General features: G+C 38.1%; 1 protein-coding gene across 4 annotated transcripts; it reads right to left on the reverse strand.

The window, feature by feature from the left end:
* Nucleotides 1-18,377: 18,377 nt before the first annotated feature.
* LOC118925490 (spindlin-2) lies at nt 18,378-20,211 on the reverse strand. Of its 4 annotated transcripts, none has more exons than XM_036911355.2 (2): nt 19,972-20,211; nt 18,378-19,326 (listed from the first exon to the last, which is right to left on the reverse strand). In XM_036911355.2, the coding sequence occupies exon 2, from the start codon at nt 19,322-19,324 to the stop codon at nt 18,548-18,550; it is 777 nt and encodes a 258-aa protein (XP_036767250.1). In that variant the 5' UTR covers nt 19,325-19,326; nt 19,972-20,211; the 3' UTR covers nt 18,378-18,547. The 4 variants fall into 4 exon arrangements, with proteins under 4 accessions (XP_036767250.1, XP_036767251.1, XP_036767249.1 ...); XM_036911356.2 differs by having other exon boundaries at nt 19,934-20,211; XM_036911354.2 differs by having other exon boundaries at nt 19,922-20,211.
* Nucleotides 20,212-22,215: the final 2,004 nt, after the last annotated feature.

A 22,215-nucleotide genomic window follows, 5' to 3' on the forward strand; every position in this document is an offset into this window, starting at 1 on the left:
GCTTCTTCAGCATCTATTGAAATATTCATATGGATTTTGTCCTTTCTTTTGTTTATGTGGTTATGTGGTTTGTTTACATCGATCAATATTTGGATATGGAACTATCATTGCATCCCTGGGATAAATACTCTTTGACTATGTTGGATGATCTTTTTGATCTATGTTTGAATTTGGGTTGCTAATATTTTGTTGAGGATTTTTGCATTTATTTTCATTGGGGATATTTATCTGTAATTTTCTTTTTTGGTGTATTTTTTCTGGTTTTGGTATCAGGGTAATAGATTAAATAAACATAGAATGAATTTGGAAGCTTTCCTTCCTCTTCAATTTTTGGAATATTTTGAGTAGGACAGTACTCTTTAAATGGTTGATAGAATTCAACTGTGGAGCCACCCAGTATAGGACTTTTGTTTATTGGGAGTCTTTTTAAATTACCGAATCAATTTCGTCCTAGTAATTAGTCTGTTTTGATTTTCTATTTCTTATTGTTTTGTCATGGAATATTGTATGGTTATCTATTTATTCTAAATTGTCCAATTTATTAGCATATAATTTTATAGTAATTTCTTATAATTATTTGTATTTATGTGCTGGTAGTTTTAACTTCTCTTTCATTTCTGATTTTATTTGTTTGAATCCTCTTTTTTTTCATAATGAGTTAAGCTAAAGGTCTTGCAATTTGCTGTTTTTCCTGAGAACTAGTTCTTAGTTTTATTTATTTTGTGTTTTTATAGTGTATTTCACTTATTTCTATGCTGATCTTTACCATTTCCCTCCTTCTGCCCAGCTTTGGGTTTTTTTTTGTTCTTTTTCTTGTTCCTTAAGGTGTAGAGTTAGAGTGTTTATTTGAAATGTTTCTTCCATCTGAAGGTAGGCCTGTTTTGCTATAAACTTCCCTTTTAGGACTGCTTTTCCTACATACCAAAGATTTTGACTGTTTTATTTCTATTTTCATTATTATCCAAGCATTTTTTTATTTCACCTTTGAGTTCTTCAATAACCAATTGGTTGGTCTTCAGCATGCTATTTATGCTCCATGTTTGTGTATTTTCCTTTTGTTTTCTTGTAACTGATTTCCAGTTTAATATTTTTGTGGTCAGAAATATGCTCAATATGATTTCAATGTTTTTTAATTTATTGAGATTTTCTTTGTGACCCAACATGTGGCCAATTCTGGAGGATGTGCCGTTGCATTTAAAAATATATATTTTGCTGTTTGGGGATGTAAAGTTTTGTATATATCTGTTAAGTCCATTTGGTCTGAAGTGTTCTTCAAAGCTTCTCTGTTCATTTTCTGCCTGGATGAACTATCCATTCACGTAAGTGAGGTGTTAATATCCCATACTATTATGGGATTGCTGTCAATTTATCTTTTTATGTCTCTCAATTGATTTATATATTTAGGTGCTTCTATTTTGGGTGCAAGGATATTTACAGTTGTTATATCTTCTAGCTGGGTTCTGCCCTTAATAATTGTATAATGTCTCTCTTTTTCTAAGTCTATTTTTGTGAGATGTAAGGACTGCTATTACAGCTTTTTTTCATTCCTTTTTGCACGGAATCTCTTTTTCCATCCCTTCAGTTTCATTCTGTGTCTTTAGGTCTGAAGTAGGTCTCTAGAAGACAGCAAATAAATGTCCTTTTTGTAATCTATTCAATCACCATATGTCTCTTAAGTGAACCATTTGGTATATTTATATGTAAGTAATTATTCATATATATGTACTTATTGCCATTTTGTTATATCTTTCCTTGTTGTTTTTGTTATTCTTCTCTGACCTTTTCTTCTCTTGCTCTTTTCCTTGTGGTTTATGACTTTAGTGTTATGGTTAGATTCCCTTCATTTTCTTTTCTTTGCATGTCAAAAAATAGGTTTTTGATTTGTGTTTACCCTGTAATTCTTATATGACTTCCTATTAATATAACAATATATATTAAGTTGATAGTCACTTAAGTTTGAATACATTCTAACAGCACTAAATTTATTACTCCCCATCCTCCATATTTTATGTATGATGTCTTCTTTTACAACTTTTTAATTTAGTGATTCCTTTAACTAATTTTTAGATGTAATTGATTTTATTCCTTTTGCCTTTCACTCTTTTTAACCTTCATATTTGCTTTTAAGTAATTGATCTACTAACTTTGCTATGTGTTTTCTTTTCAAGTGGAAATTTTTCCCTTTCATAATTTTCCTGCTTCTTGTTAGGGTCTTGTCTTTTCCTCTTAAAAGTCTCTCTAATGTTTCTTTTAAGGCTGGTTTAGTTGTGGTGAACTATTTTAAGTTATGTTTACCTGTGAAGCTCTTTATCTCTCCTTCAATTCTGAATGACAATCTTGCTAGGTAGAGTATTCTTGGTTGGAGTATTTTTCCTTTCAGCACTTTGAATATATCATGCCACTTCCTACTGGAGGTAGAGATTTGCTGAAAAATAAGCTGATAACCTCATGGGGATTCCTTTAAACTTTACTTGTTGCTTTTCTCTTGTTACTTGTAAGATTCTCTCTGTCTTTGATCTCTGATATTTTAATTATGATGTACCTTGATGTGAATCACCTTGAGTTTATCTGGTTTGAAGCTCTCTGTGATTCATTTACTTGAAATATTGTTTTGTTCTCCAGGTTAGGAGTTATTTTCAGCTATTATTTCTTACAATAAATTTATATTACTTTCTCTCTAATCTCTTTATAGGACTCTTATAATGCAAATTTTAGGACATTTGATGTTGTCCCTGAGCTCTAATGTATCCTCAGTTCTTTTAATTATTTCTTCCTTCTGTTGTTCAGCTTGAGTGCTTTCCATTACTCTATCTTCCAATTCACTGATCCGTTCTTCTGCGTCTTCTAATATGGTGTTCATTCCCTGTCATGTATCTTTTTACTAAATTCATTGCATTTCTAATCTGAGTGGTTCTTTTTTAGATTTTCTCTTTTTCTTATGTCATTTTGAGTTCATCTAGTCTCTCAAGTACAGTGAGCATGTTTATAAATAATGCTGTAAACCATTTATCAGGTAGATTGGTTGACTGTCTCATTTAGCTTTTTTTCATTGAAGCATCATTGATATACAATCTTATATTGGTTTCAAGTATACAAAACAGTGGTTCAACTGTTACCCATGTTATTAAATCCTCACCTACACTAGTGCAGTTACAATCTGTCAACATAGAAAGATGCTACAGAATCATTGGCTATATTCTCAATACTATACTACCATCCCCATGATTAATTTATATTATGATTGAGAATTTTATGCCCCTTTATCCCCCTCACCCTCCTCACCCACCCAAATCCCTCCACTTTGGTCACCACAAGTTTTTTCATTTGGTTTTGTGTTGTTTTCAGACTTCACGTATAAGTGAAACCGTATAGTATTTGACTTTCTCAGCCTTCTGTATCTCTCAGCATAACACACTCTAGGTCCATCCATGCTATTGAAAATGTCAGGGTTTCTTTTTTTACGGCTAAATAATAATTTATTGTTTATATGTTCCATGTCTTTATACATTCATCTATTTGATGGACACTTTGGTTGTTTCCATATCTTTGCTATTATAAATGTGGCAATAAACATATGAGTGCATGTACCTTTTCAAATCAGGGCTTTTGTTTTCTTTGGGTAAATTCATAGAAATGGAATTACTAGATCAAAAGGTATTTCTGTATTTAGTGTTTTTGTTTTTTTGAGGAACTTCCATACTGCTTTCCACAGTGGCTGCACCAATTGACATTCCTACCAATAGTGTGTGAGGGTTCCCTTTTCTCCACATCCTTGCAGACAAAAATGGCCATTTTGACTGGTGTGAGGTGATATCTCATTGTGGTTATTATTTGCAGTTCCTTGATTAGTAATGTGGAGCATCTTTTCATGTGCCTGTTGTCCATCTGTATTTCTATGGAGAAATGTCTGTTCAGGTCTTCTGCCCATTTTTTAATTGTGTTATTTGTACTTTAGGTATTGAATCATATGAGTTCTTTATATATTGTGAATGTTAACCCCTCCTTTTCCGATAAATAACTTACAAATATATTGTCCCATACTGTAGGTTGCCTTTTTGTTCTGATGGTGACCTTTGGAGTACAGATTTTTAGTTTGATGTACTACCATTTGTTCATTTTTAAAATTTGTTTCCCTTGCCCAAGTTGTGTCCAGGAAAAAATTACTCATGCTTATGTTCAAGAATGTTGTCTGTATTTTTCTTCTAAGAGATTTATGGTTTAATTTCTCACATTTATGTATTTAATCCATTTAAATTTTACTTTTGTGTAAAAAAGAGTAATCCAGTTTCATTCTCATGCATGCAGTTGTTGTTTCCCTAATAGCATTTATTGAAGAGATTATCTTTACCCCATTGTATATTCATGAATCTACTAACATATATTAACTGATTATATATGTGTGGGTTTATATCTGAGCTCTCTATTCTGTTCTATTGACTTATGGGTTTGTTCTTGTGTCAGTTACCATACTTTTTTTATTACTGTGGCTTTGTAGTATAGCATGAAGTGAGAGAGTTTGATAGCCCCAGCATTGTTCTTCATTCTCAAGGTTTCTTTGACTATTCATATTGTTCCATATGTATTTTAGGATACTTTTCTCAACTTCATTGAAAAATGGCATTTGATTTTTTATAGGGATTTCTTTGAATCTGTAAATTGCTTTGGGCAGGATGGCCATTTTGATGATATTAAATCTTCCTATCCATGGATATAGGGTAGATTTCCATTTTTTCTTTGTCCTTAATTTCTCTCATCAATGTTTTAAAGTCTCCAGAGTATAGGTCTTCCACTTCCTTTGTTCGGCTTATTCCCACATATTTTATTATTTTTGATGCTCTTGTAAGTGGAACTATCTTCCTGATTTCTCTTCATGGTAATTTGTTTTTGGTATATAGGAATACAACACATTTACGTGTACTAATTTTGTATCCTGTAACTTTAAGAATGCAGTTATTAGTTCTAATTTTTTGATGGAGTCTTTAGGGTTTTCTATATGTAGTATCATATCATCTGCAAATTGTGATAGTTTTACTTCTTACCAATTTAGATGTCTTTTATGTTTTTTTCTTGTCTGATTGCTGTGGGTAGAGCTTCCAGTAATATGTTGAACAAAAGTGAGAATGATCATCCTTTTCTTGTTCCTGATCTTTGTCTTGTTCCTGATCTTAGAGAAAAAGCATTCAGCTTTTGGACATTGAGTATATTAGCTGTTGTTTTTTTGTATATAGACTTTATTATGTTGAGGTATATTCCATCTATACTCATTCTGTTGAGTTTTTATCCTGAATGGATGTTGAATTTTGTCAAGTGATTTTACAGCATCTATTGAGATGATCATTGGGTTTTCACCCTTCTTTGTTAACGTGGTATATCACATTATTTAATTTATGAATATTTTATGATCCTTACATCCCTGTAATAAATCCCACGTAGTTATGATGGATGATACTTTTGATGTGTTTTTGAATTCAGTTTTCTAATATTTTGTTGATTTTTGCATTTCATCAGGGATGTTGGTTTATTTATGTGTAGCATCTTTGCGTACTTTTGGTATTAGAGTGATGCTAGCCCCATAGAATGGGGTTGAAACTACTCCATCTGCTTCTACTTTTTAGAATACTTTAAGAAGGATGGGAATTATCTTTTCTTTATGTGTGGTAGAATTTATCTGTGAAGCCATCTAGTTCTGAAATTTTGTTTGTTGGGATTTTTTGGATTAACAATTTCATTACTGGTAATTGGTCTGTTCAGATTTTCTGTTTCTTCCTGGGTCACTGTTGGAAGGTTGTATCATTTTAGTGTTTGTCCTTTTCTTTTAGGTTGCTTAATTTATTGGCATGTAATTTTCATAGAAGTTTCTAATAATTCTTCTGTTTCTGTGTTAACAGTTGTAGCTTCTCCTTTTTCACTTCTGAATTTGCTTAAATTTGTTTCCTTTCTCTTTTTTTCTTGATAAGTTTACCTAGGGGTTTGTTAATTTTTTAAATCTTCCTAATTACCCTTATCTTGGTTTCATTGCTTTTTTCTATTATTTTATTCTTCACTATTTTATTTCTGCTCTGATATTTATTATATCCCACCTTCCACTAACTTTGGGTTTCATTTGTTCTTCTCTTTCTAGTTTCTTTAGTTGTGAGTGTATAGTGTTTATTTTGGACTGTACTTGTTTCTCAACACAGGCTTATATTGATACATGCCTCATTCTTAGAACTGCTTTTGTGGTATCCCACATTTTGAGCTGTTGTACTTTTGCTCTGATTATCTCCATGTCTTTGATTTCCTCTTTGATTTGTTTGTTGATCCATTGATTTAGGGGCATGTTGTTTGGCCTCCATGTATTTGTAGGTTTTTTTGTTTGGTTTTCTTTATGTAGTTGATGTTTTGTCTCATATCATTGTGATCTGAGATAACTGATACAATTTCAATCTTCTTTCATTTATTGAGGCTCTTTTTGGATCCTAATATATGTGGTCTATTCTGTGAAATGTTCCATGTGCACTTTAGGAAAATATGTATCCTGTTGTGTTTGTAAGAAACCTTTCTGTATCTGTTAAGTTCACATAGCCTAATGTGTCATTAAATGCCTCTATGTCCTCATTTTCTTTCTGTATGTCTTTGTCCATTGATATAAGTGGGGCATTTAATTGTCCTAATACTGTGTTGCTATTTCCCCCTTAGGTCTGTTAGCATTTCTTTTATATATTCAGGTGCTTCTGTGTTTTGTATATATACATTTACAATTGTTATATCTTCTTCTTGGGGTTATCCCCTTATCATTATGTAATATCCTTCTTTATATCTTGTTACTTTCTTTGTGCAAAAGTCTATTTTGTCTAAGTACTGCTATTCCTGATTTTTTCTCCCTTTTATTTTCATGAAATACTTTTTCTATCCCTTCACTTTCAGTCTATGCATGTCTTTAAATATGAAATCAGTCTCTATTAGGCAGCATATAGATGGATCTTGTTTCTTTATACATTATGCTAGCTTATGTCTTTTCATTAGTGCATTAATTTCATTTACATTTAAGATAATAATTTATAGGTGTGTACTTATTTACATTTCACTAACTGTTTTCTGGTTGTTTTGTAATTCCTCTCTTCTTTTCTTCCTGTATTACAGTTTTCTCTTGTTATTTGATGGTTTTCTTTAGTGTTATGTTTCATTTCTTTTTTTAATTTTTTTTTGTGTATGTGTTGTAGACTTTAGGTTTGTGGTTACCATAAGATTCATAGATAGTTTCCTAACTCTGTAACAGTCTATGTTATGTTGACTGTCCTTTTATTTTGAACACAATCTAAAAGTACTACTTTCTTATGCTTCTTTCTTCCTCTAGACTTAATGTAAAAAATATAATCTAGAGTTTTGTGTATCCCCTGGCCGATTTTATTTATTTATTTTTGTTTTCTTTTTAAACTTAATTTTTGCTTAGTAATAATTGGTCTACTACATTTACTGTAGGTCTGTTTTCAGTGATTAAAAATATTTAGGCTTAAGAACATTTCCATTTACAGAAGTTCCTTTAACATATCCTCTAAGGTTGGTTTAGTGGTGGTAAATTCTTATATGTTTCATTAATCTGGGAAACTTTTAATCTGTCCTTCAATTCTGAATGATAAATTTGTTGGGTAGCACATTCTTGGTTGTAGGTTTTTCCCTTTCAATACATTAAATATTTCATGCTTCTCCCTTCTGGCTTCTAATATTTCTGCTGAAAAATCTGCTGATAGCCTCATGGAGTTTCCTTTATGGATATTTGTTAGCCTCTTGCTGCTTTTCATATTTTCTATTTAATCTTTACCATTTTAATTACTATATATCTTGGGGTTGTCTTTCTTGGGTTTCTTTTGCTATGGACTCTCTGTGCTTCCCGGACCTGGGGGTCTATTTCCTTCCCCAGTTTGGGGAAGTTTTCATCTATTATTCCTTCAAAGAGTCTTTCTGCTCCTTTGCTGCTTCTCCTTCTGGGATCCCTATTATGTGAAAATTGTTTCATTTTGGAGTTGTCATGCAGTTCTCTAAGCAGCTTCTCATTTTTTAGAAATTATTTTTTTTCTTCCTCAGCTTGTTTGCCTTTTTAGTATTTTCTACCTCATTCTTTCCTCTACTTCCAGCTATCTATTCATTCCCTCCACTGTATTTTTCATTTCAGCTATTGTATTCTTCAGCTCTGAGTGGCTTTTTAAAAGTTTTCAATCTCATTTTTGAAGTTCTCACTGAGCTCGTCAAATCCTTTCTCCAGGACATTGAGCATCTTTATGACTGTTAATTTGAAATATTTATCAAGAAGATTGTTAATCTTTGTTTAATTTAGCCTTTTGTCTGGTGTCTTATTTTCTTTTCTTCTTTGGAACATACTTCTCTGCTTCCTAATTTTGTCTGGTTTCCTGTGTTTCTTCCTTTGTATTAAATAGATTAACTATGCCTCCTGATCTAGAAAATAACGGCTTTATGAATTAGACATCCTGTGGTGACCAGGAGTTCAAGACTCTGTTCACCAGTGCCTGTCTCTCCTTTTCAGTGGAGCTGAAGTTCCTTTGGGTGGGCTGTGTGCAAGGCCGCCTTTCTGTCTCTCTGCTGGCAGTGGCTGTCAGCTCACCTCTGCATTACCTGTGTGTGTTGGGAATCACTTATGTGGGCAAAGCTCCCTTCTACCTGCTGGTTAGCAATGGTGGCTGCTGATAGGCCAGGGTAGCTGACAGGAAGGGTATTTAGAGAAGTGTCACACTGGTACTAAGCTACCATTGAGGGAGCTGCTGAGTTTAGAGTTTGCTCATATAACTGTTCCACCAGTTGGGCTGAAGGAGGGCGAGGAAACCTGGGAAAGTGTCCTCCCTCTGCCTGCCATGTAGCTAAGTCAGAGAACTTCTGGACTGAGTGGGCCAGATGGAGTGGGTGCACAGGGAACTGTAACTTTTTTTGAGCCACCTGTGATGGAGATGAAGCATTTGAAGATGGCTGTCATGAATGCCTTGTCAGTTGGGCTGAGGGAGGGCTAGGGAAGCATCATCCACCTGCTATTTCTTCTTGATAGAGAGCTTCCTCCCTCTAATTCCTGCCCCTATGGTACACTTTCCAGTGCTGGTAAATCTTTCAAACTGCTACCTTTGTGTTGGGTCTCAGTAGGATCAACAGAGCATGCTTGTCCTCCACAAATGGCTGGACTCTCAGTCCCTCACCATTAATCACAAAAGTTTAGTGCAGTGTGGACTCATGTTCCCAGAGCAGATATCCATGGCCATATTTGCTGGATTCCTAACTGCTTCTCCCCTGCCCTTTCTGTTCCCCTCCCTCCCACTAGTGGGCTGAAATGGGGGAAGGGATGCATTCCTGATCAATTGTGGCTCTGTCCCTCTACCCTTCTCAATGTGGTCTTCTGTTCTTCAGGTATTGATGGTGTGTTCTGCAGTCTTCAGGTCATTTTTAAGGTTAGTTGTATTTGCTGTAGTTGCTTCCTTGGTGTGTACATGGGAGGAAGTTTCTGCTTTGCCATCCTATTCCACCATCTTTTTGCAGCCATCTCGTTAATAGTTGTTTTATATATTCAGTGTTTCTATGTCATTTGACTGGAAACATTTTATCCATTTACACTAAAGTAATTATCAATAAGCAAGGAGTTATTGCTTTAATTTTTGCTCATTGTTCTCTGGCGTTTTGTGGCTCCATCATTCCTTGCTTATCTTGCTGTATTTTCTAGTGATTCAATGTCTTTGGTATCAGTATGCTTTGACTTTGTTGTGTTATTCATAAAATTACTATAGGTTACTATAAGGCTTATGTAAAATCTATAACACTTTATCTTAAACTGATAAGAACTCAACTTTGATAGCATTCCTAAGCTTTACAATTTTACTTCTCTCCTTACATTTTAGGTAATTGATTTTACAGTTTACATACTTTTATTTTCTGAATCTGATAACAGATTGTTGTAGTTATGGTTATTTTTACTATGTTTTTTTTTTTAACTTTAAAGCTAGAGTTTTTGTGAATTAGGCACCACCATTGCCATATTATAGAAACTTTGACTATATATTTACAATTACCATTAATTGTTTTATCACTTACTTTTGTTTTTATGTTAGTGTCTTTTTACTTCTACTAAAATAACTCCCTTTAGTATTTCCTGTAAGGCATGTCTAGTGGTAATAAACTCCCTCAGCTTTTGTTTGGGGATGTCTTTGTCTTTCCTTCATTTCTGAAGCACAGCTTTGCCAGGTATAGGGTTCTTTGTTGACAGGCTTTTTTCCTTTCCATATTTTGAATATGCCATCCCATTATCTTCTGGCCTAAAATGTTTGCTTAGAAACCTGTCCATTGTCTTATGGGGGTCCCATTATATATAACTTCTCTCTTTTCTCTTGCTTCTTTCAAAATTCTTTTTGTCTTTCACTTTTGATAATTTAATTATAACATCTCTGTATTCCTATTACAGTTCAACTTGTTTGGGGTTCTTTGGGCCTCATGAATGGGGATGTACATTTTTCTTCCCAGTTTTGGTTAGTTTTCAGCCATTAATGGTTTAATTATACTTTCTGTCCCTGACTTTCTTTTCTCCTGCAATTCCCATAATGTGGACATTATTTCTTCTTATGTGTCTTATAAGTCCTGTAGCTTTCTTCATTATCATTCTTTTTTCATTTTGCTACTTTGACTTCCTAATTTCAAACATTCAGATTCTTCTCCATGTTTGAGTCTGCTTTTGAAGCTTTCCATTGAATCCTTCAGTTCTGTTATTCTTCTTGAATTTCTTGTTTTTTCAATGGTGTCTATTTCTTTGTTGAACTTTCCTTGTTCAGGTTTTCCTAATTTGTTTGGTTGTCTCTTGGTGTATTCTTGTAGCCCACTAAACTTCTTTAAGAAGTTTACTCTGAATGATTTGTCTGACAATTTATAAATCTCCATTTATTTAGGTCAGTTATTGGAGCTTTATTAGTTTCTTTGATGGTGTCATGTTTTTCTGACTGTTCACAATTCCTGATTCCTTACATTGTTATCTGTGCATTTGAGAAAGTTGCCTCCTCTTCCATACTTTACAGGTTTTCTTTGTCAGGGAAAATTCTTAAGTTCAGTTTGGGTTTCTTTGCAAATCTTATAATGCCCTTGGGCAGGTGAGCTTGCTATCAGGTTCTATTTTTAAGAAATGCCACTCTGCCCAAGTTCTGAGCTTGTGGGGGTGATGTCGGTTGAGTCTAGATAGGATGGCAGGTTTGGTTCCTTTTCCAAGTAAGGCTGTAGGATGAGTTCCCTGGTTGCCTAGTTTCTCTGGTCAGGCCTCCTAGGTGGTCAGTACTGGGTACTATACTCAGCAGTAGGTGGGGCTATGAAATAGATTCCCTGCTCTGGTGGGGCAGCTAAATGGACCCCAAGTCCTGCATGGCTCATTGTCTGGGGCCCCAAATCAAGGAATACTTTGCATCAATTGCTGGCTATTTATGGCCACTTTCACCCTGAATATGGGGAAATCCATTGGCTATGCTCTTGTTCATGTGCTACTGTAAGCAGGGATGTGGGATGGGGTAGGCAGTTTTCCTATTTGCTCTAGGTAGGTTCCCTGGTTGGGCAGACTGAAGGATTTGTTTGACAATGAGCAGGGATATGAATTAGTTTCCCTTCCTAGGCAGAGTGGGAGAACCACATCCAGCTATCAAGGCTCTTTGTTGTCTTGACTCAACTGACTCATGCTACAATTTCCTTGGCGTAACTGGGCCACTGGCTTTGCTCTGTGCATGATCAGCTCTGCCTGCTGGGCTCTCTACTCAAATGTCACTGGGCTATCCAGTCCTCCAGGTGTCTTGGTCAGGCTTTCTGGTCAGGTGAGTTTGTGATATATGCTCATCAGTGTGCTGGGTATTAACTCCTCTGCCAGGTAGAGAAGGAAAGCAGCTCCAATAAGCTTTCCAGTTATTCTCATTCATGCTTTCCTGGTCAGGGAATGGCCAAGAGCAATAGTTAGTTATGGGCTGGGCTATGAATAGCTCCCCTGTCTGGGCAGAGGGTAGACAGACCAGACTTCAGGTACAGCAAGGCTCTCTATTAGAGAACTTGAATCAGACAGACCTGAACTCTGCAAGTTTCCTGGTCAGACTGTTACACCATGTTTCTTCCTGCAGATTAGAAAAGTTCCTGATTGGGACTACTATATGGTGCTGAAGGTAGGAACTTCATCAGCCAAGATCTGTGCATTGATTATTGAAGCCCTTCCCCCCTTCTCCATCACAACCAGATCCCCAGTGGTCAGGTTCCCAACATTCCTCCATTATTCCTATGAGGCAAGACCAGAATGGGACACCCAATAAGTGACCCACAACACGTGGAGGGCTGATAGTCTACCCTGAGCTCTCTTTTCCCACTGAAGGAACTGTAGACTCAAAGGAGACCTCGTGGTGTGGTAGAGCCTGAGGGAAAGGCAATGTAGTCAGCATGTAGCCACTCCTCTTTTCTCTAGAATTTTCTCAATGGTTTCTTATCTATTAATAGTTGTTAATTGTTCTTCTTGTCAGTGGTAGTATAGCTGTCAAGAATCTATGTTGCTATCTGTGTGGCATCACTCATCTGTTTTCATAGTTTGATGCTTCATAGAGGAGTGTCTTTACTCTGCAATTCTGTAGCTATCCATATGGTAGACCAAACAACTAAGCTATTGTCAATATGCCATGAGTCACTAAAAATATGGCAAAATTCACATAAGGGGAGTATTACCCAAACCTGTGAAAATGGCCTTGTGTTCTGGCCACTGAGGACAGTGACCACTACTTTCTTTCAATTCTTAGCTGGCAGTGAGATTGAACATATGCAGCAGCACAGTGAATACCATCAGGTTTCAGCTTGTTGAAATCATCAGTGAATCAGGTCCAGGCATTTCATTGGACCTCTAACTGAGTCAAAGCCTCATTTGGCCAGCAACTTTACTTCAGGTAGAAGAGTTTTTTAATAGAGTTTCCTTGAAAGTTATAACACCTACTTTTTCATGTAAAGCCTATATGTCACTGGGGTGAGGCCAGGTATGTTTTCAATATACTATTTACCTTTGACTAGCAAGGTTTATTGATCTTTTACCACCATTATAGATGTTAGGTTGGCATTGACCATTATGAAAAGGGATCATAGGGCTAGAGAAACAAGCAATCCATGGTTTAGATTTAAGTTTATTGAGGAGTCCAGTAGCAAATTAATAGCTGCTTTTCAAAAGGATGTATCTAACACGTATGCCAAGGAGAAGCTGAGTCCAAAACCCCAAGGCACAACTCCTGGCAGGGATTTCTTCATCCTGCCAAAAACTCCAATTGGAAAATCATCAGCTACAGAATCTTAAACCTTAAAGTGATCATTATGAATGTAGGGCCCTAAAGACAGACAGCATGATACAGTTTGCTGAATAGATTCCATAGCAGAATGTTGTTTTGAGCCCTACTCAAAGCATGCTAATTTATAGATTAGCTGAAAAAAAGGGCCAAGCAGAATGTCCAAGAAATCACAAACTGTTTTCTGTATCCATAAGATCTGCTTTTGTGCTGGGCCTCCTTTTTAGTGGTGGAGAGCCGAAGAGACAACAATTTTTCTTTGCCTAAGGATTCAGTATGGAGAATCTGCCTACACAGTCCCAAAACAACATTAGTTAGCAAGCAGGATCCTGAATTTTTCTGGAGGTTTTCAACCACTTTTCCTAGTGGATGGGTGATAATACCACAACCAGCTTTATAGGAGAACAATTAAATTTATTTGACAATAATCTACTATAAGCTTTCAGCTTTACTTAGACTTTTACACTGGGCATACATGGCTGTTCTATAGAGATATTGCATCTCTCCCTGTCTATACTTCCTGTAAGTACTTAATTAGGGTTATTTCCTTTTCTCCTTCTGGGGTTCTATACTCTTTATGCTGAACTACCCAGGATGAGACAGACAAGCTAGTCGGTAATTTATGTTTCCTACTTATACTTCTCTACGTGTGGCTGAAGTTCATCTAGCATTTATGGGAGAGGGAACTACAAACATCCATTCCTAATATATATTATTGGTATCCCAATATATACTGGTGGAGGTAACACCAGGATTGCACACAATTGGGTTAAAAAGTTTCACTCACAAGTTCATATTTGAGTTTTCCCTACCCTAAAAATCCATTACTTAAATCTAGATGCTATGCCCTTTGATGGCTGCTGTAGAATAATGACTTAAATATCCATATCTAACAACGTTAGGTGCTCTATTCTCACCAAAATTCTCTTACTCATATAGATGCATATGGCATTTGATCTCCAGTGTGGACAAAGAGGTCTCAGTCTCATTTCTTATCATTTTTCTGCTTATAGCAGCTGTGGTTGAATTAAAGGAGTGGAACTGTTTAAGGGACATGAAGGGAGAGAGTCGCTCTATACCATTAATGGCTGCTGGGTCTCATGTAATCAAACTTTCCATGCTTTCAGCTGACTCACTGATCTCTATCAGGTTGCAAAATCCTCATTCTAACATTTATTTTAGCCTTAGAAAACATCTTGACTCAGCAGCCACAGCCACCTTATTTTTCAGTAAAACTGGGTTTTGTGCCCTCTGGCTGACTTGGCTCACACAGCACAGTTACTCGACAAATTCACCATAAACTAGTGTGTCGTCTTCCTCATTAGCAAGATAGTATCTCTTATTTTCTCACATTTTTTCAACATAAGGGAAAAGGGAGTTTTCCAATGGGGTGCGATTAATCAGTAAGAATTTATCTGCATTTCCTGTGTTCAGTTTTTGATTCTTAAGTAGTTAACTTCATTAGTAAAATCTTGGGGAGTAAGAGCCTTAATACTGTTCAAAGACTCATTTATGGTGTACTCTGGAGTCTGTTTTAGAAAATCTACACTAGGGTGCTAGAACTCCTTTAAGCAGACAATAACTGCTACAAAAACCAACCAGCCAAAAAGTAACTGAATTATTTACTATCTCTGAATGTATCCAAGTTTTGTATGATCATGTGAATGATGGGTGTTGTCATAAGACAATCCAATTGTTTACATTCTTCATTTACAGGCATTATTTGCCCACCCTCTATCACTGAAAACAACTAGCAAAAGATCTAAGGATTCTCATTCTGGCCATGGTGCTTGTGATTTCCATCCTTTTAGTCTCAAGGTGTTTCTCTTTCACTAATATTATTTTATCTCACTTTGAACAGGATAATTTTTGAAAACAGAAAAATAAATATTTTAAAACAAAAAACTTATTAAAATTTCCATCAATATTTGAGCATTTTCTGCTTTAAATGAAATTTTCCCCATTTCCATGGAAAAATAGAAACATTTACTCTGTTTTTGAATGATACTGTCCAAATTTAAGTACTAACAGTCTTCCATTCGGATTTGTATATAAGATGCCATGAACAAATTTCAGTTTAATTTTTGACATATGGAAAACAGATGACTCCAACATTTATTGAATAAATGTATTTTCACCATTCATCTGAAATGTCACCTCTAATACGATTCAAGTTCCTATGTGCAAATCTATTTCTAGGTGTTCCCTCTGTTTCACTGATAGGACTCCATTTTCATCGTTGCACTCTATAAATATAGACTATACTACAGTTGTCAGAGTAATCTTGCTAAAATATGAAACAAATCATGTGCCTATTCTGAAAATTCTTGAATAGCTCTGAACCACACTCAATGTAAAAACAAATTCCATTCTAGTACCTCAAAAGCTCTAAGCGACCAAGTTCTCCCAGAGATCCATCACCACTGTGACTTCCAGATAGTCTATACTTTGCTCATTCAGTTGAAGCCTTGCAGGTATTCGAAGTGTTCTCTGAACCTGCTAAAATTATTGCGACCTTGGGGCCTTAGCAAATGTTATCCTTGGAATGCTCCTTCCCCAGAAACCAACGGGGCCACTTTCTCATTACCATCAGGTTTACAGATATATTTTACTCATTGTACGTTTACTATTCTCCCACACGAAAATGAAAGCCCATAAAGGTAAGGTTATTTTATTCATGTTCTTTGTTCATTACCATATCATAACTACCTATGCCTAGAAGACTGGCAAGAAGAGAGCACATCTGAAGTAAGTATTCATGGGAGGAAGATAAAGCAAATAAATTAAAAAGCAAATGGGGGCAAGTAAGCAAGTAAGTGTAGGCTAGGCAGTTTCCCCTGGGTCTGTCTCCAAAGCTAATTCAGATGCCTCCAGGGAACAACTGGGCATTTTGTTGAGTGAAGCAGGCCAGCTTGGGGGCATGGCCAACCTGAGAGAGCATTCTGAGTCTAAAACGGGCTGAGCCCTTCCTCAGACCCAACTGCTTGTATCCTTATTGGAATGTGGGCCCTAATCCTCAATTTATTGTTTTAGGGTTTTTTGTTTGTTGTTGTTTTTATTTTCAGATGAGCCAGAAATATAGACTTTTGTAATGTGAAATCTCCCAAATGTCTAAGTAGCTAATTGAAAATTAGAAAGCAATAAAAATACAAAGATCAAACAAAATATGAAGAGTTGGTTGCAATTGGCCCATGGATGGCCTGCAGATGTTTGCTAGACTAAGTTGTGTGATGTATGAAAGAAAACTAATCCCTGCTACAGTGAGGTGGGTTTGCCTTGTGTAATTCTTGAGGCAAACAGCTTCAGTTCATGTTGGGTGGAGAGTGAACTGGAATTACCACCTTCTTACAACTCCTGGAAGCTCCTTGCTTCCTCCTCACCCCTGCTGTACATGGAGTTTAGGGAAGTCTAGACAGCGGGGTTTGGGGGTGCATCACCAGAGCTCTCTCTTTGAGGGATGGGGGTATATTTTATTGAAATGTGGGGTGGGGAAACCAGAGAGAGGGTTTTGAAGGGAACTTCCACAGCAGGCCTGGGAAAAGGCAAGGAGGAGAGGAAGAGACCCATGTGTTGGGGCACCCTATCTCTGAGGGACGTTTTTGGGGTAACCACACCCTCTCACCACCAACCATCACCCAATGACGTGGCGCTATTCTGAAGAAGCAGTTATACAGAGTCACAACTCCCAGCCCCACTGCACGGTGCCATCTATCTCACCTGGAAACAGAGCTGCACAAACTTCCATTCCAGCTGCCTATGGGCTTGGGGTGGGCAAGAGTGACCAGAGGTACCTGTGAGGAGTCGGTAGCCACTGGCTTTGTTGGGGTATAGCTAGAATGAGGTTTCTGGGGGCAGCAGATCTCTATGTGGTGGAGCCACCTATGGTTTCAGGCAGCTGCTGAGAGAAGCATGGATTGTCAAGTACTCCCCATGCCCCAGAGAGAAGCATTAGGTTCAATCCTCTGATGCCTCTCCTCTGTAGGGAGATAAAGTTCAGCTCAGTAGGAGGAAGAACCAGTGAGGGGAATGCTGTACCTGGGTACAACCAAATTCTATTTTTCTGGATAAAATACTTCTCAAATGCAAGGTGGCACATCTCTTAAGTTCCGAGTGCCCCACTGACCCATTCCCCACAAGAACTGCTTATCCAGTGTAGGGGAAATGAACCAAGATGTTCAGGTCCAGGATTTACTGCACCTGTAACTTCTGGGAAATGTGAGGAGGCCACCGTGCTTATTGGGTGCTATGTTAGTGTGTTTAGGCTGAGGGCTGGGGTTCTGTTCAGCAGGTGTGGCATAACTCCCTGAAATAGGAAAAGCCTTTTAAGGTTATAAACTTGTCTCCTGCTTAAGTCTTAAGTCATCCCTGTCAAAATGCCTTTCCAGGGACCCTCCAATCCATCCAGCTTATTTGACAGTTGCCACATTATCTGTGCACAGAGCCAGGGAGGGCACTGTGGATACTGCCAGAAGTCCAACTTTTTCCTGCGCCTTTCCATGCCTCATGGTCCCCGCTCCTTACATCTCTTTTACTGCATGCTTGCTCCCTCTGCCGGTCTTTCTTCTTAGAAGTACCCCTTCCTCAGTGGCCCTCTCCTTCTGGCCCCTCCCATTGAGTATCCTTTGGTCTCTCCCCAGATCCTGCCAACTTTGCCTTTCTGCCCCTTGCTCTGGACCTCTTCTAAGCTTCTTTGCATCTCTCTACTCAATTTATTCTGTCTGTTTTCCTCTAAGTCCCAGGACCTCACTCTGCTCTGTTATCCCTCACCCTCTTCCAGTTGGGTGCCTCCCCCTCTTAGCCACTCCTCCCCTCAGGGAGCCACTCCACTTCTGGCACCTCCCCACCTCTTCCTAAGCAGTCATCTCCCCTTTTACCTTCCCCCACAGCCCATGTCTAGTTCTTTCTGCCCCCCTCCCTAGACCAGACAAGCTAAGTCCTATTCCATTTTTAGATGACTGATTATGATACTAGCTGAACTTTATTCACAGCCTGAATTTACAGCTGTTCCTTCCTTTCATGCCCCATCCACCAAACACCCAATCTTTTCAACATGACAAAGTCCATACACACAGCATGTCACGTCCACATAAATTTATATTTTTCAGAACAAAACAACAGTTACGCTGGCAAAGATGTTGAATTAACAGACACCCTAAGCTTTCAATACACTGAAAAGCAACATTATTTTGCATGTCTACAAAGTATACATTTGTTTTCACAAATGTGGCAATTGTTTACCCTAACAGTTAGGACTTTTTCACCAAATCATAGACATAGATATGGAAATCATCATCAAACTTGATGAAATACACAGAGGGTTTGGCTTCTACTTGGTGAATGACCATGCCGATCCGTTTGGAGCCATCTTCTTTGGTATATTCCACATGTTTACCTATCAGGCCATCTACAACTCCTCCCGGCTCCCTCTCTGCTGGAGGAGACTCACTGGACTCTGGCATGATACGGAGGTCTCCTTCTTTATAATCATCTAGAAGCTGGTACATGTACAAGACAGGATCTTTCTCATAGGTAATATAAAACCAGGCTTTCATGATCGGTGCTTGGGCTAAAACCATTCCCCTCCATTCATCCTTAGAGCCATGCTCACCCTCAAACATATGTTCCACAGCTTTACCAATTATGGTACTTGCAAGGTTTGCATCACTGACTTGAGATGATGCCACCCTGTCGGAAAGAATTTTAAGAGACAATACTCTTTCATCTCTGTGAAGCTCTAGTCCATAGACACAGTCAATTCCATCGTATTTCACCAGATAAAGAGAGGGATTTATAGGCACCTGATCCAGCACAGTTCCTTTCCACTGGGTGATGGGCTCATCGCCCTCCTTCCATCCGTGTGAAATTCTGCAGCCCACGATGTTCCTGCGGGGCTGGGATGAAGGTCGGCCTCTCTGCTTCTTTTGGGAGACTTTTTTCTTCGTCATGTTTGCAGACCCGGTGGCCCGTCCCACAGCTGCCCTGGTTTGTTGCCCTTCTGCCTCCTGTGCGTTCGGGGTCTTCATGCCTGCAGGGGGAGGAGAGAAGGTAAGAGAAGCATTCAGTATGTCATAAGGTGAAATTCTCCTGATAGCGACTTCTCTATGTACCCTGCGCAGGCGCCTAATTTTTCCCCATGAGCCTGGCAGCAATGCTGGAAATCCTGGCTGCGTGCCTGCAAGTGCTCTCTCTAGCGTTCTTTTAGGCTGCGGGGAAGGGCAGGCAGCGGCAGTGGTGCTAGCTGGGGTTTTAAGAACTCTGCAGGAGGGGGCGGGCTACCTCCTTGTGATGAGTCCACTGCCTCCACCACCCGCCACTGGCGCCCACTCCCAGTCTACAGCAAAGCGCCTATCTCTCCACGGCCTTGACCCACACGCACTCACTGTCCTCCTGCCCGGAACGCCTCAGCGTGCTGCCCACACACCCCATCTGCCCAAAAGTGCTTCCCCGGCACGTTGCGCTCTCGCTTCCCCGTGCTCACCTTCAATTTCTTGCCTGGCTCCAAACGCCAGCCCCTTTTCCTATTGCCCGCCGCACTCCTCCCCAGGCTCACCCGGTGCCCTCCTCTACCCCGGCCTCCTGCAGGAGTCTCTCCCATCCCCCTTCTCCATCCTGGCGCCCACCAATGGCCTTGCCCTGCCTGGCGTCCACCGCCCTGGATTGAGGGCCTCACGTGCTCAAATCGGACACTTCGCTGCTGCCTCAGCTGTGAGCCTGTATCGAAAGAGGATCGGAAGGCGACGAGCCTGGTGCTTGCAAGAGCTGGGAGGAGAGGATCCGCAGGCGAAGAGGATGGCGGCAGTGTCCCTAGCTCTGGGCTCGCGGGCCCTCCGCCTCCCTGTTGGCGGCGGCGGCGGCGGCGGCCCCTCTGCCACATCGGGTTCCTACCAGCCGCTGCTGTTCTTTAGTCTCCTCCCTCTTCCCTTAGCGCAGCTTCCGGCCCAGAGAAGCCTCCTCTTCCCGCCATACACTGCCCGCCTCCCCCTAATTACTAAGCCCAGCACTGCCATTGGCCAGGAAGTTGCTCCTTATCTACCGTCCCCGCCCCTTTCCAAAGTCTTGATCGGCTGAGCTCATCCCCCACCCTGCATTGTCTCTGCCCCTCTCTTCCTATTTCTGGGCTTTTGGCTCCTGTGCTCTTTCTTTTCTGCCTTCTCAGTGCCCCTTCCCCATCTGCTTTCTATATTCCAGGAATTATCCTATTCCTTTCCCTTATGTAGTTCTTAATACACAAATCTGCCTTTCATGTTATTTACAAGGATTTGTGGTAGGAAGAAAGAAATGTGCTAGTGCTCAGTTTGCCATCTTAGCCAAATCTTTATGTAAGTTTTCCTTACTGGTCATTCCTGGACTTTATTTTCTTAAGGAATTTTCCCCTTTTTCTGTTTTTTATTTTTCTCTTACTCTACTGAAAATGAATTGCTTGCACAATATTAGCAGTATGTACATTTCAGAAAATTAATGTGAAGAAGATAATCAACTGCAATTCCGGCTCCCATTCCCTTGGACTCACAAAATATTAATACTCATTATTTATTTTGCAATTTTTCTAGGCTGTTACAAAACTAGGATAATTTTGTATATGCACTTCCGTGCTCTGTGTTTTTCCATACAGAATATGTATTTTCTCAGGACATTGGATATTTTTGAAACCATTGTTTATCTTATTAATTCAATAAATTTTTATTGTGTTCCTATTGCATATCTGGCCATTCATTGGGCCATAAAACTAAATTTTACAGTGACCACAATTTAATATTTCTCCCATTACTGAAAATTTAGGAAAATGTTTCTACAGTAATATGTAATGTGATCTATTTATCAGAAAGGAGAGCTTTAGAAAAAATAACTTTATAAGAAATATTTGGGCAAAATGAATATTTTATAATTCATTGGAGAAAGATTGGGTATTCTTTAAGGAATGTTGGAATGATTTTTTAAATATTTGGGTGAAAATTTTACATGAAATTTATACCCATATCAACATTTGAGTTATTAAAATGTAAAATACAGCAAAATGAAACAGAAGAAAAGCAAATGAACAAACCAAAACCCCAGTAAAGAATATGAATATTTGATAGTTACTGAATAAGGTTAATAGTTACTGAATTGGGTGATGTGTTGGATGTTAACTAAACTTAAAACACAAAAATAATTTCTAAAGGGGCAAATAAGATTAATAAAAATTTTGATTCAACAAAATATGAAAGATCATTACAAATATTAATGTCATTGGGAAAACATTAATGTCATCTAGTACTGATACAAATGAAAGTTCATGCAATTTTTTATGGAAAACAAGTTGCAGATATGCTTTTAGTTCATGTGAAGTTGTCTTCAGTTCTGGTTAAACCTTGTTCCTGGGATATCACTCTTGGTGTCCCAACCAAAAGTACAGGAGGTTTACTAGGATTCTGGACTACAATCCAACTTTAACAAGAAGTCATAAGCTCTTTGGAGCTTCTAAATCTTTCAAAAGTGCCCTCTAGAATGGGTAAACTTCCACAAGGGAAATGCATCCACCTAATTCACTGTCTGTTGGAACTGTTCTCCCTCATATCTTGGCTGGATAATTATTTCCTGTCCACTTAATTTTCACATGCCTTTGAGCAGATTTATTTTCTACTGTTTATTTTTTATATACATTTTTATATTTTATGTATATATATTTACTATTTCATCCAGCTTTTATTGTTTCTTTATTGGGAAAGTTGTTTTGAATTACAGTTTCCTATCACTACAGTCCAAAACTCTATGCTTCATTATGAAATACACATTTTCAACTGTTTTTAATAGTTCCAAACTAGAAATCACCCAAATATCCACCAACAGTAGAATGGATATGTTGTGGTACATTCATACAATGGAATATCGTAGAGGAGTAAGAATGAGCAAATTACAACTACATACAACAATG

This window comes from Manis pentadactyla, chromosome X (assembly GCF_030020395.1).
Source record: "Manis pentadactyla isolate mManPen7 chromosome X, mManPen7.hap1, whole genome shotgun sequence".
NCBI classification, from domain to species: Eukaryota; Metazoa; Chordata; class Mammalia; order Pholidota; family Manidae; genus Manis; species Manis pentadactyla.

Bases quoted from the DNA above. Each gene is read 5' to 3' on its own strand.
- LOC118925490 (XM_036911355.2), bottom strand. From the start codon at position 19,324: ATGAAGACCCCGAACGCACAGGAGGCAGAAGGGCAACAAACCAGGGCA.